The 14804-nt window shown below is 44.4% G+C and overlaps 1 protein-coding gene across 1 annotated transcript in view; it reads left to right on the plus strand.

Moving 5' to 3' along the window:
- znf438 (zinc finger protein 438) overlaps positions 1 to 14379 on the plus strand; it is a 48790-nt gene extending 34411 nt beyond the window's left edge. The window contains exons 4-5 of the mRNA XM_030757000.1: positions 9560 to 11340; positions 11510 to 14379. Coding sequence (XP_030612860.1) covers positions 9584 to 11340; positions 11510 to 12092 — 2340 coding nt within the window. The 5' untranslated portion in view covers positions 9560 to 9583 and the 3' untranslated portion in view covers positions 12093 to 14379. The remainder of the gene's footprint in view (positions 1 to 9559; positions 11341 to 11509) is intronic.
- Positions 14380 to 14804: the final 425 nt, after the last annotated feature.

A 14804-nucleotide genomic window follows, 5' to 3' on the forward strand; every position in this document is an offset into this window, starting at 1 on the left:
AACTGTTGGAATCATCTGCATATTCTTTTGATCTTACTCCGGGTCTCTAGGAGCAGGCGTCATTAAGAAAGTTTATTCAACGTTTTCTCTTCCTCTCAACATGGCCACAGCTCTGCTCTGTGAACCCTTCACTCGCTGCAGCCCCTTCAAAGTCCTCTATTTTGCTACCTCCCTTTACTTTAATGCCACCCTATGTTAGGTTGAAAGCCAAAACCATTCTTGTCTGTCCTTCACCGCTAATCTGACGTGTTTGTGTCTGTGTTGTGTTGCCCTTGGGGTGGGTTACCTCCACCTCCACCCCCTCCATCTCATCTCTTCTCCTCCCCACCTTGCTGTTTATCCGTCTCTGGGCTCCTCGTGTCCCTGAACCTGCTCTAATTAGCATCCCACACAACACTGTTTATTTACTCAGGTACTGGGAGAGGGGGAGGGAGGTGAGAATGAAAGGGAGAGTAGGAAAAGGAAGGATGAGGCAGAGAAAGCTGGGAAGAGAGAGAAAGAGAGGGTTTGGAACAGGAAGAGAGGGAGAAATGATTCAGAGAATCAAAGAGCTCTGAGACTCTCTCATACCGGATGCAGGGAGTAATGATAGTTAGAAAGACATGATGCAGAAAGTCAAAAGTGAGAGACAGAAATCTTTCCCACCTCTCCACGCCTCCTCTCTGCCATTTCCAGTGTTTCATCTGAGATGCAGAGTGCCTAAAATTAGCAAGCTGGCAGCTTCCTTCCTTCCTTCCTTCCTTCCTTCCAGGGCCCCATTAAAGTTCTCCTGTTGCATTGAGTGATCATTAAGGTGGGACTGGCAGCGCAGGTGTTTTCTTAGCACCACAGTCAAGGCTGCAGTGGCATCACTTCTCTTCCTCAGGGCCACCATGAAGAAAAACTCAGTGAAATTGTTATGTGTGGGAGTGTTTGTGGATCTGAGCACTTTCTCCTTGTGAGTAATGTACATCGCTATAACACGCAGTGTGCCAGTAAGGATGGAGGAGCATATTAATAAATGAGGGGCAAAGGAGCAGTAGAGGACAGGGCTAGGTAAAAATGGGCAGGCCTTGTTGTTTGAACATCTGTGTGTTTGACCATCAGGTGGTTGCTCAAATCTTGTGTTCAGCGTGTTGTTGTGTGGTCATGTTACCCTGCCTCACATGCTCTGTCATCCATTATCCATTGAATATCTGAGATGTCAGGGCTCAGATTGCTTTAAATGAAATGGATTGTAAAGTATGTGCATACATTGTGCATGATTGTGAGAACGTGTTGGGAGGTCACAGAAATTGCCAGGTGAAGGCTAAATGATTTGACACTCACTTCGTTGGAAGGCTTTATTGGATGTCTGTTTTTGCTTGTGCGCGATTCATTCCTTGACTTTGCAGCTTAGCGATTTTGAAATTTCAAACGCTGCCAGCTCAGTTGCACCGATTCCATTTGGCTCTTTGTCGCACGACTAAAGCTGCTTTCACTTCATCCCTGAACTTTTATTGGACTTACCCAACAAAGGTGCATGTGGCAACAGAAACGTGCCACTGGACGTGAACCAGTCTTTAACCAGCCGTCTCCAGAGTACAACATTTGTGTGATGCAATCTTCTGTGTGAGAATAGTCCAGCTTTGTGCACACTCAGGCAGCACTCGTACCTAAACCAAAACCAGCATCTCCAGTAGTGAGAACACGTCCAATGTTCGGACTCTTCTGAAATTGTTAGGAGTTGATGTGTGACGACACACCAGTAGTTGTAGTTTTTTTTTTTTTTTTAATAATGCAATGTCAAACTAGACGGCACCAAATGAGCGAGAGAGATTTGGAAAGTTTACCTGATGCTACATTCCTTATTTTTAGGCTGAACTCTTTTATCTGCTTCCTCACTGGAGGAAAGGCAGCTTCTGGTGTTGCACATCTACGATTATCACTGCTTTTATGTGTTGTCTGTGTCTACTGTTATCAGGCCGGTATGTCGTCTTTTCCTGACTTATTCCTGGTGGTCACTAAGTAAAATGAGCTCACAGCAGCTTCCTGACATAAGTGACTCTGCACATTTAAGAAACACTGTCACTGCCAGTTCTTCTTTACAGATTTCACTGCAAATAGTTTAGTTATATAGAGTCTTGGATGGCAGCTTCTTAACTAAAATGGTCCTAACTTGCCCTCCTGTAACACGTCTTTATTGTTCCCAAACATGTCGTCTCCGACAGCTCTCATCCCGCTCTTTTTTTCCCTTTCTCTTCCACCTCCCTCTGCTTTTCCACCACTGTTTAGTGCTGTTTGACCTACTCAGAACGGCCCAAATGTCATGGCAGAGGGAAAGGTCAGGTAAAGGTTTTAGTGCTGAGCAAAGTCTGGATGGCTAACACAGTGCTGGCTGCCTGAGGGCGTCGAGGGGGGGGAACGTTAACACTTCAGACCTTGAATACACACACACGCACACACACACACACACGGTTGCATGCGCATTGACACACTGCTGTCACCTCGCCTCCATGTCGACGCCACTCAGCTTTGGGCCGGCAGCCACATCAGCTGCGTGCACGTGACTGCGCCTGTTTATGTGTGCTCATACGCTCATTTGGATCATCTGTGAGCGTGGATGATTGAGGACGTTACAGCTTCCCTGAGATGACGCATGGCCTCGCTGTGGACATCGGGTCACAGGTCAGGGGCTGTCAGGGGTTTACAGCATCCTGCCTTCAAAGGGCAGGACATCAATTTTTTTATTGACCACTCTGAAATCCTTTGAACAGAAAATAACTGAGATTCAAATAAAAAGGATAAGTGCATTTACTTCCTTATTTTGCGAGTTAATGAAAGCAAAACGCCCAGAGTCTGAGTTTAGTGTGTTCTATACGGCGAATGGCAGATTAGTGGTGGGATTTCTTTATTGATTAATCTACATCCACATGCAGGGCAGAGCAGCCGGATCCTAATTGGAATGGATTTCTCTCTTGCATTGATTTGCACAGGTGACAGTGGATGACATACGGGTGCGCGTGGATGCACGGTGAATACCATATGGCGCTCTGATGTTCTCTCTTGCAACACCTTTTGGCGTTTATTCTCTGGTGAAGAGGTGAAAAGGAGCAGCTGCATGTTACCAGCGTGTATGTCTGTTCTCCGGCTCTCTCATTCAGCAGCACTCTGAGATAAAGCAAGGACCTCTGCAAGAACACTGACTTCATTACCCCATGACTGCTTTCACTCCAGACCCACACGCATATCAACACACACATAAGCTGGTGAGCAAAAATGAGCAGTTAGCATGCATGCAGGAAGAAGCAATCGAGCACAGATAACTTTACTCAGGAGGGAGGGAAAAATTCCTTTTGGACTCATTCACAGAACTTGGACAATGAGCCATTCTTTTTTTTTTGCATCTTAATAAAGGCAAGAGAAAAAATTATTTTTAACTAGCTCTCTCATATTTGCTTATCCCACATGTCATGTGTGTGTGTGTGTGTCTGTGTGATGGCCGCTGGACATGGCTTCTCACAGTTGGCTGGCCCCGACCCCCCACGATCTGCTCTCTTATCTAGTCCAGATCCTGGCCTTTCATCTGGGCTAAAACCTGAGGGAGCTTGGCCTCTGCTGTTTTTTAAGTACACACACACACACACACACACACACACACACACACACACACACACACACACACACACACACACACACACACACTTCATTCCAGACCCCCCTCCATCTCCAGACTCTATCTGTGAGTCCCAGATGCGCATTGCTCTCACCTACAAGGAAGATAACAAACCTCACACTCCTCTGCTCTCCTTTCCCCAGAACACTTCAGATTTGATTTCTTCAAAACTCACTACGAGGGGAAAAAAGAAATGACCTCCCCTTTCTTATTGTCTGCTTCTCAATTTTTATTTTTTTAAGCTGGGGTTTTTGTTGTGTTTGGGTCCATGCCACTGTCTCCATAGATAAGAAGCAAAATGCTGCACTCTGCAGTTTAAACAGAAGTTTGGCTAAAAGCGAGACAAAGTGGAATCAGAGAATGCATCAGGGATGCTCCCCAAACACAGTGTTCTTCATGTTTTGACATTCAACAAAGTGGCGCTTTCAGCTCTCACTAAAATTGCATTACCGGCTAACAATAAGTAGGTTGTTTTGGCTGCTCGGCCAGTCGGTCTTGGCTGGACCAGACCTTCATGTGACCAGTGCTCAGCTTTGAGAGTGTGAGCTGAAGTTTTTCTGTGTGCGAGTGAAGCATCTGCTGTTCATACCGTCATTCCATTCCAGGTGGATGGATGGCTGGCCCGTCCCCTCGCTGCCCCGCTGCTCAACCCTGACCTGTTTCCAGCATAAACAGCAGATCCTCACCTCTCACCCCTCTGGCTTTACCTGATAATCTGTCTCTGTAGGGCAACCCCCCTTACACACACACACACACACACACACACACACACACACACACACACACACACACACACACACACTCTTTTTTCCTTTCTTCCTTAGTTTCTTACATTCTCTCCAGAAACCAGATTTTTGCATCACCCTAGCAGTGACCTCTGACCCCAGTCAGATTGGAGCAGTCGGCGTTTCGAATCCAGCAGCAGTTTGAGGAGCATCTGTGACCTGCTTGCACATTTCTCTCCCAGCCTTTTTGTGTTATGCCCTCTTGAGTCAGATCTCAGTGACATTTAAAGTGAATGGGGTTTGCATTTGAAGACATTTTTCCCAGCAGAAGTGTGTAGACCACTGGTGTGCCGGTGAATTACAGCTGCTGCAGGAAAGTGTGCACAGCCCTCCACTTTTTATTTATAAATGTACCTTTTGCTCGTTTGTCCGCGTATAATAAACCATATTTACAAAGCGAAAGTTTCTTTGTAGATGCTTGGACTTTTATTTGATAAGCAGTCTTTGTCATGGTGCTTTACTGTGAGCCTGGTTTGCATTGATATCCCTAAGATGATTCATTTCCTGGTGCCAGTTTAGCTCACAGGGTGAGCAGACGACCACATGCCGCAAGGCTGAAAGGCAGCGACCCCGGTCTGAGTCCGACCCGAGGCCCTTTGCTGTGTGTCATCCCCTACTTTCCTGTCTGTGCTCCACTATCTAATAAAAAGGCTGAAAAAAAATGATATATATATATATAAATGATGATTCATCTACAACGGAGGTGAATCTCCTTTAATAGAAGCAAATCCAATTGACTGAGCATAATTGAATAAGGACACACCTGTGTTTCCATAGAGCTCAGATTGTGTTGAGGAAATTGCCTTGGCAGGGGAAGAAAAAAAAAAACAATTGTAAAGAGTTGGAACGTTCCAAGAAGAGTGTTAAGGATGTGGCGTGGTTGTGTGTTGGTGCTATGCAGAGACCCACAGATGCGTGTTGTAGCTGTGTACTGTCAGCAGGGGTCAAAAATATTTGGAACAGCCAGTAATGTGGGCTCTTGTTGTTTCTGTTCATGCTGTTGTTGGATCTTTAGCTTGGCCATTGATGTGGAGAAGACAGACTAAGAGCTTCTTTGCAGTGCAGTTTCTTCTCATGTTTAACTCCACCGTGGTTCCTCTTTATATTTAATAATATGTATGCTAAAAGTGCATTAAACTGCACCTCTCCTGTCTTTATCAATCAATTTCAACCTTTCTGAAATTGGGTTGAAATTGTTTTTTTAGCATGAAACATGAAAACAGGACAACGTTGCCCACAGCTACCAAATGGGTGGTAATCTGTCTGCCTCCCTCAGCCTCCACTCACACCATCCATGACCACTGTTCGTGTCATGGGCGACAGGAGCGAGCAGCCCAGGTTTAGGGGAGTATTAGGTGCCAAAAATGGAAACAATATAATTATATTACATCACATCCTTCTGTGATCAAACAAGTCCTGATGTCCACTACAAGGGACAGAAGATGAAAAATAAATAATTTTTAAAAAACATTTGATGCAGAGTGGATAAACTGGATCCTGCAGGATCCAGGTACGGCTCATACTGGGCCTAATGGCATGTCTGATGAAGCATGCTGGTGCCAGCGTCAGGCTGTGTTAAGCAGCAAGTGAAGGTATCTGAAAGCTTCGGCTTTGACAGATGCTGAAAATGACTGACCTCTTTTATGTTTTCGCTGCGTCCAACTGAACACAAGTTTCTATTTAAAAAAAAAAAAATATGAAAAATTCCATATTGCAGGAAAAAAAAAAAAAGATTCGTACACCAGCTTGATATGATTCGAGCTTGTGTTTGTTTGTAAACAGACAAAAGTTTGCAGGTCCAGCTTTCAAACAACCATGGCTCTCAGTTTTTGTTCCTTTGGTGTCTTTTCTGTGTTTTGAATTCCAAAATAAGCATCTGAGGAGAACAGAGAATGATGACAGGGCAAGTTGACCGCTGCTGTTACATCAACGAGAGAACAAACCCTCGCCTGCTCCTTCCTCCTTCTCATTTTTGTCTCTCTCCCATGTGGCAGAAGTTGAGGGGGAGAGAGAGAGAGAGGTGTTGAAATGCACATTATGTAGATCGAGGCGCGTACTGAGAAGAGCATCCCAAAACCTGAATCGAATTATGAGCAGAGCAGACACATACAGAGGGGAATTAACAAAGTGTAGAAGTGGTACAAAAATAGATGGAAGGAGCACCTTTTGAAATATCTTTATTGTCTTGTGTGCAGCAGTAAAGGAGACTGGGTTGCGTTGAATAAATTGATGTGGCCTGAAAGTATTTTTGAAGGTCTCTTGGGATCAGAACACGTCTTAACTGTGAAGATAATAAAATGAGTTACAGACACAGGTGGTCTTTCTTTGCATTGTCTGGCTATCGCGCTATTAGAGTATAAAAATCTGAACAGAATATAATAAATTGTAGTAAATAAACAAAGTGCTTCATACCAGTGAAGCAGCCTCAACTCATAACCGTGTTGAACTGTGCTTGGTTTGTTTGGACATCTCCAACAGTTTATTTCTCTTAGCGGCCCTGTTTGTGTGGCCCCAGGATGGAAACACTTTTTTGTAAACAGTTTTTCTCACCTTGATTTCATATCTACTGCAACACTGCCATAATGTCGAGGATCACATCTTAACGTGAGCCTAGGTCGGATAAGTGGCTGAGATGGATGGAGAGGTTGTGCTGACAGTTTGCGCTCATTCATTTGCTTTATAGGGTGAAGCTTTTAATCGAGACCTCTGTGCTGTTCAAGCTAAAATGAATACTGAGCTAAACCAAATAATCAGTGAACGTTAGTGTGCTGAGCTATAATGGCAGCTTTGGAAAGCATTACATGCTTTACGGGACTGAACCAAACATTCAACTTTTCAGATAGATCGCTGTGTAGGTTTCCAGTTTCCAGTTTTTTGGGTTTTTTTTTTTGGGATTGGGAATTTTTAGTGTGTAAATGTGTAAGCCTTTCAGCTTGCGAACCTAAGCGGTGGTCATCAACTTTCAGCTCACCTCGCTGTGACCATCTTACACCACGACAGTTTTCACAACCCTTTCTTGATCTCGCACAGCTGCCGCTGCTCTGTTAGGCTAGTGACTGAGCAGCTGTGCTTCCCTTCCGTACATAGGTTGATCCTTCTCCTTGCGTTGTGTTCGCAGTTGCCCAAGGATGTATTCGCTAAACAGAATCAATAGAAATTGCTTTAATTTGCTGTCTACTTCCTCCTTTCGTTCTGTTCCTACTTCTTCCTCCTGCTGTGAATATAGTCTTATAAAACACAGCAATTCAAGAACAGCACCGATAGGAAATTAATTAATGTACACATTGTAGAATGAATCAACAGGTATTGCCTCTAGTCCATTCTCCCACTTTTTATGCCTAAAATAAAACACCCAGAGGAACATGCATCCCACAGTTTTATTCCACTCTGTGTTCTGCCAAAGTCACAGTCAAATTGGAATCAACTATCCACACAGAGGAGGAATATCTCCAGCTTTATGGAGTCGTAATGCGGTAGGGGTACTGTATAAATAATCTCTGCACAGAAACACTTCCAGCTGTTAAACAATATGCCCTTTGCAGTTTTTCTTTTCCTCTCCTCTGTTTGAATGTGCAAGGCTCTGAGTGTGAAAACAGGCGGGGGGGGGGGGGGGGGGGGGGGGGGGGGGGGGGGTATATGGAGAAATGATTTTGTTTAAATATTTGCCTTTTGTAACACCTCCAGATTGTTGCACTTTTGTGCTGTTTAGTGTTACAGAACGGTTTGCTGGAATGTTGCCTGTATCAAACGCTGCTATTAAGATTCAGGTCATAATGTGAAATTTAAATCCCAGAGTCTGTTTACAGTTAGGCTTTTTGAAGCATTCCACTGTAATCTCTGCCTGCTTTTGATATAAAGAGTATTGATATAAATGAAGGGAATTTTGCCTTTGTTTTTAAAACCATACCTGTGGCTTTTGATTGATGGATGGAAACTCTACGGTAGATTGCGATAATGAAGACTTGCTTAAAACCTCACTCTGAGGTTATAGTTTCCCCGCTGGATCAACATAGCCAGAGAGGTGAAACACAGAGTGGAAAGCCTCGTCCCCACTGGGCTACCATGAAATGTTATTTGTGAACAAGGGATGATAAAGTAAACCCAGGGCTTTTTTCAGGGACATCCTCATTGCCTTTGGCCAGGTTGAGAGGGGAGCAGCTTTTACGCTCCATTGACTGATCCTTACAGGAAGTGAGGAGGGGGGTACAAGGAACCCACCCCCCCTCCTCAGAGATGCCCAGCATGCTGTCAAGGGGGGCAGTCTGTCCTCAGCCTGGGGGAGAGAGAGTCTGCTGTTTGGGTCTAGAGAGGCTTGGGTAATAGGACAGCTTGTCACACTTGTGCATATGCCTGCATTTTACACACTGCATGTTGCTTCTGTCTTGCTTGGGTTGCAGAGTAACAGCACCACAAAACAAAGAGACCTTATACAGAGAGGCTGCATTTATACTGAAGTCAGAGTTGTCATCAGTGATGACATGTACCCAAACTCTAACCCATTAACCCTAACCCAATGCAATGAGAATAGCTAAGTTTTGGCTTACATTTCTTGCATATAGGTTAAAAAAATGCATCAAAAACATATTTTTCCCAAAAAAGTCCTTTCTCTAACACAGACTTAGGGTTAGACTAAATCTTAGCCCTGTGGTAGATTCGACTTTTCTGGGTCACCTTGTTGGCGTCTGCTGTTCTCAGTTTGTTAGATCAAACAGATTTAAGCCTGCGTATGTGCTCAGTGTTGCAGTGTTGACCTTCATTTTTCATATGGGTTTTAATAATCTCTCTAAACAGTTCATATGCAAAATCTGCATCCAAGGGGCAAGATTTTTAATACCAGAAGCTTGTTTTCATTTAAGGACCAGTTCAAGTTCTCTTCACACTTTGGCAGCAGACTGGTAAACATTCCATGTCGAAATAGGACACTTTCCAAAATGCTATCTTGAAACCATTTGTAAACATATGAAGGAGGAAGTCTTGACTTTGATATTAGTTGTTGGCCGTTCCTCCCAGAGTCTAAGTATGCAGGCTAGCTGATAGGTTCCCAGATTGGTGATTTAAGGGCAATTTAAGACTGGAAAAGCTGACAAGCCTTAAACTCTCTCCTTAAACTTAAATACATGTTTTTGTGCTTGTGTTTCAGTTGGTAGTGACTCCAGGACATCAGATGAAGAGCCTTCAGTTTCGGAGCATTGCCCCCAAGGCACCGGCTGTGGTGCCCTCTCCTTCCCCTGCAGTCCAGTCCTGTCAACCTTCGTCTGCTCTACCTGAGGCTACCACTGCCTCGAGCCCCAAGTCCATCATTGTGCCCACCCAAAACTATGCACTCATGCAAATAGCAGGTCAAGATGGCACATTCTCCCTGGTGGCACTGCCACCGTCAGTCTCTTCTCAGACACCACAGCATCAGACCCAGTCTATCCAGAAGAACCTTAAGTTGCCCATTCCCAGATACCAGCCAGTGAGGAGCAAGGGGACCACAGATAAGGTCAAATCTCCTCCACTACCTGCCAGGGTGAAAACAGTCTCTAGAGTTTCTGACTCAGCACAGACCAAATCAGTGAGTTGTGGAGTATCAGCAGCTATTAAAAAGAATCTGCAAGAGACCAAGCACACAAAGGAAACCCTAGTGCCCAAAGAGGAGTCTTCTGACCAGCTAATTCTTATAGACCCAGCCTCCTCTGACATCTCTGTTACTGCTCTTCTACCAGATAATGCTGTCCTCTATCCAGGTTCTCAGTTGGAGCGAGCACCAGATGGCTTAGAACGACCTGCCACAACTGGTCTCATTCAGAACCTCCAGTACCCCCCTGCTTCCATCAAAAGCTCCCAAAGCAAATCACCAGAGGACAGTAAGACTACAGTGAGACTGTGCCAGTCTAAGCTAGCTACAGCCCAGCCCCAGGGCAGTATCACTGTCCTTTCCCCAGCCATCTTCAGTAAAGCAGTCCAGATTATCCCATCTCCACCTAAGGGTAAACTACCTATCTTGCCCTACTCTAAAATGAAGAGCACCCTCATCCCAGCTGCCAAGCTCAACAGTTTATCTCCAGAGAAGAAAGGTTTGTCTAGCCTGAAAGGACCCAGCAGCCCTTTAGATACTACGTCCAAGACTCACGAGACAGCTGAAATCTTGAGTCACAACCAGGTGCCAAACTCCAGTCTAGAGACTCAGGCCCGGCCCACACTAATGCCTGTTTTGGGAACACTCCAGAAACCACCCGGCAAGAAGAGAGGAAGGAAGAGAAAGACGATGGAAGACATCTTAGCTTTTGAAGCCCGCAAGAAGCGCTCCTTATCTTTCTTTCGTAGAAGGGTCCCAGAGAAACAGCCAGCAGTTGTTCAAGGATCCAAACAAAAGGAAGTTGATATTTCAAAGAAATACCGCAGCATTCGACCCAAGCCCATGTTGGTGATGGAGACAGTTCCCCAGCTGGTTAGTTTGCCTGCTATTACCCCAGATGGCCAAGAACAGGAGCTCATACTCAGCCATCAGCTCCCCTCTGCTACCACAACCAAGGCGCTGGACTGTCCACCCCAGCCAACCCCAGTAACCTTCCATCTCAGAGGTGGTTCCCATCCTAGACTGTTCATAGGAAGCCGACCGCCCCACCGCTGCCCCACCTGCAGCCGCTGTTTCAAATTCAAGCATCATCTCCAGAGCCACATGAACAGCCACGCCAACAATCGGCCCCACATCTGCCCTATCTGCCGCAAGACGTACGCTCACTCAAGCAGCCTGAGCACCCACAAGAAGCTTCACCATTCTGAGGTACGACCTCGTCGTTCGCTGTCCTGCGAATTCTGCGAGAAGGCTTTTGGATATGTTGGAGTGTACTTCAGTCATCTGAAAGAGGTCCACAAGGTGGTGCTAACTGTGGAGCCATCAATCAGTCATCATGAGGAGGACGTCCTTGTAGAGGGGTAAGATTAAAAAATGATTGAGATTACTAGTGAATATATGCAACAACCTCATTGTGATCTTTACCTTGTAGCAACATGGATTAAATAGCTAAAGATATTGCCTGATTGCTTGGCTAGGCAACAGCCCAAAACATATTCTAAATACGCCTTATTCCTTATGTTTCTCCAGCTCGTCTGAACCATCAGATGAACAGGACTGCGAAGATCCTGTGGAGCTGCAGATTAAATGTGGCCGCTGCCAGGCAATCACTCCCACCTTTGCGGACATGAAGATGCATTTACGGTATGTGCACGGGGAGGAGGTCCACATTCAGCTCTGCGAGGGCCAAACCCCACGGGGGGGCCGCGAGGCTGAGAATGAGCTGGTAAAGCATGCTGCCCACTATTGGCGACAGCTAAACGAGAAGCGCAATCTGGTCAAGTGTGGCAGCTGCGACGAGGAGTTCTTTTCTTTCTCCAAGCTCAAGAGGCACATCATGTCCCACCACCGCGGAAGGGAGGGAGATGAAAGCGGAGCCCTCTCATCGCCAGAGAGCAGCGGAGGCCTCGGTGTCCTTGCCGCTGGTGCAGCTTTTAACTGTGTGCTTTGCAGTGAGGTGTTGGGCACTAAAGAGTTAGTCATGGAGCACTGGAGGTGTCACCACCACTGTGAGCAGCCTAGCCTGCTGTGGGACGCCCTGAGCTCATACTCTGGTCAGGAAGAGGGCGAGGCAGACGGGGATCTGGACACTCCTGCTTCAAGCCCACATTAGCCAACTGGCCCTTTGGGTGGGCACGGAGCCCTTTAATGCGGCTCCTCCTCATACATACTCAGTCCTAACAATCAGCAGCACAGGGATAGAGAAGTTCTCTTATGTCTTTTAGCACTAGTTCTTTCACCATTTGTAAAAATCTGACCTTTTCCAAAAGAGGAAAACAGTAAAAATAATATCAGGCCTATGGTGAAAATTGATCTTTGGTGTTATAATTTGTAAGGGATACTCTTACTAGGTCAGAGAATCCAGTTTTATAAACAATATCATTTTTCATGTTATTTTGAATGCACTGTTCTGTTTTTGGACTTTTTTTTTTGTTTGCAGGTATGTATTTAATATCTTGTTGGAAATGCAAATGATTATTTTTATCTACTGCGTATTTAAATGATATTAAAGGTCATTCATGACCCAACTGACACAGTAAAAGGGTCATTTCATCCTTGAATCTATCTAGCCATGCAGATGAGATTAGATCTTTATGTGGTGAACTCAAACAAAAACTGACACTGCAGAAGAGCAAATGTTTAAAAGTGAAACAGTTCTTTGTAGATAGAGCATCTTTTTGATGTGACATCAGGCGCATTTTTCAGAGGAAATACACGGCTGCATTCTGGTTACAGCTATTACGTGAAGGATTAGCAGTGAACTGCTGTAGCTCTGAGTTCATTGTTGAGTCAGTCACTGTCGTTCTATCCTGCAGTTTCATACTCATTATTTCTCCTTACATTTTGCATCTCTTATTACATGTTATTACATGTATTTTATGCATTTTAATTATTTTTTTTTTTTAAACGTGAGCACAAACTAATTCTGGTCACCTCCATTTATCAGGATAGAGTCCGAAATCTTAAAGATGACTAAAGATATGAGATCTGCATGGCTAGATGGGATACTGAGAAATATTTTTCATTGGGGACAACTGAGTCAACAGCGGTATATTGTGTGCTATCACAGTGGCTGACAATTTAACCACTGGCCTTTGCATTATGACAGGTTAAAAATATTCTGTATCTGTACAATCCTTGATGTAATATTGCTCATGTAATGGAGTCTGTTTAAGGGCAGTATTAGGGTCCATTTTCAGCCTGGACCCATGAAGGAACACTTTAACTAACCAGCACCCAAGTGACATCCTTGTGGCCTTCTGAGGAGGATAAAAAAAAAAGGAAAAAAAACCTCTTGGTGTTCATGCGTAATGTGGCTTATCATCAGTATGGTCCTCAGTAGGCTGAGTTCTATATTCTTGACTTGTTGATTAATGCCTATATGTGTATTCTGTGATATGCCAAGGGTCTATTCACACTTGTGATTGTAGAAGTGAGGTTTGCATTGAAGCTTTTTAAACCACTGACAGAATACCATTGGTTTAGTAAATACGCAGAGGAAACCGTTGACCTGCCTACCTGTTGTTGCCAGCTCATGTACGCACCTGTGGAATTGTGTGCACCTAGACTCTGAATAGAGTTAATATAAACTGTTGTCAAGTCCAGAAAATATGCTATTTTATACTCTAGATTAATAAAGAGGTCTTTTAGTATATTTATGCTTGTTATTGGTCCTTAAAGAACCAGCACTGAGACATTTGTTCTGTTTGCTTCTTCTGATTTTTTGGGGGATGCTAAATGTCTTGCTTCTTGGTTGGGGGGCAAAGTAGCTCTGTTAACGTTTGTCTGTATTTATCTTTCATATGAAGAAAAGAAAAAAAATCACAGGGTCAAGTGAATGTACCTGAATGTTTTAAAAGCCCTACCAAAAGTATATATGCTACAGACTTATTCTATAGATAGAATATATAGATATAATGAAAAAAAAAAATATATATATATATATATTTACATAGTGAATCAGCTGCTTTGTTCTGTCAGTGGGGGAGGGAAACGGGATGCATAAATCATTGCCAGCAATGGCAGCAAAAAGCCATGTAGAGCTGTCCTTACGTGTCTGACACAAACACAGGACTGAATGAAGGCCAAAGCACTGAGAGTACTCTTTGATGCGTCTGGGTGTTCATCAGTGACTTGTCCTTTGTTTGCACGCCCTCAACACAAACCAGGAAGTGGCAGGCTTAAGGGTCAGTCTCTTCTCTCCTCAGATACAAAAGTATACGACTGTCAGCACAAGTCGGAAAGTGAAAAATCCCACATTAGGTGATATAATGTGTTTGGCTCACATAATATGTTGACTGTGTCTGAAAAAAAAAATAAATAAAAGACTGAAAGTGTTTGTGCTTGTGACTGTTTATGTACCTGAAGAACCTGATGTTTATGAGAATAAAGATATGCTTTGTTGAGGACATTGTCTTTGTAATTTTTTTGGAACATAAGTGTTTAGATATGTTTTAAAAGTCCACTGACCAAGTATCCACATTGCTGTTGGTCCAGGAGCTGAGCAGAGCTAAGTTCAGGACTCTGAGCTTGCAGGAAGCATTTACTTTATGTAAACAAATGGTCGCAGCCACCATGATGGCACCCACTGGTTTTGGAGCCTCAGCATTAGCCGCAATCTGTCGGACGGGCCCAGGCACTTCCCCTGGACATGGCTCCAGGGTGGAGCCCCGGTCATCTCAGTCTGGGTGAGGTAACATGGTCCATTGCTGTATTGTCTTCTGAATCGCATTCAGTCCAATTTGGGAAGGCCTTGGAGTAGAGCTTCTGACCCTTTACATCAAATGAAGCCAGTTAAAGTATTTTGGGCATCTGATTGGGATGT

Source organism: Archocentrus centrarchus, chromosome 20, assembly GCF_007364275.1.
Source record: "Archocentrus centrarchus isolate MPI-CPG fArcCen1 chromosome 20, fArcCen1, whole genome shotgun sequence".
Taxonomy (NCBI): Eukaryota; Metazoa; Chordata; class Actinopteri; order Cichliformes; family Cichlidae; genus Archocentrus; species Archocentrus centrarchus.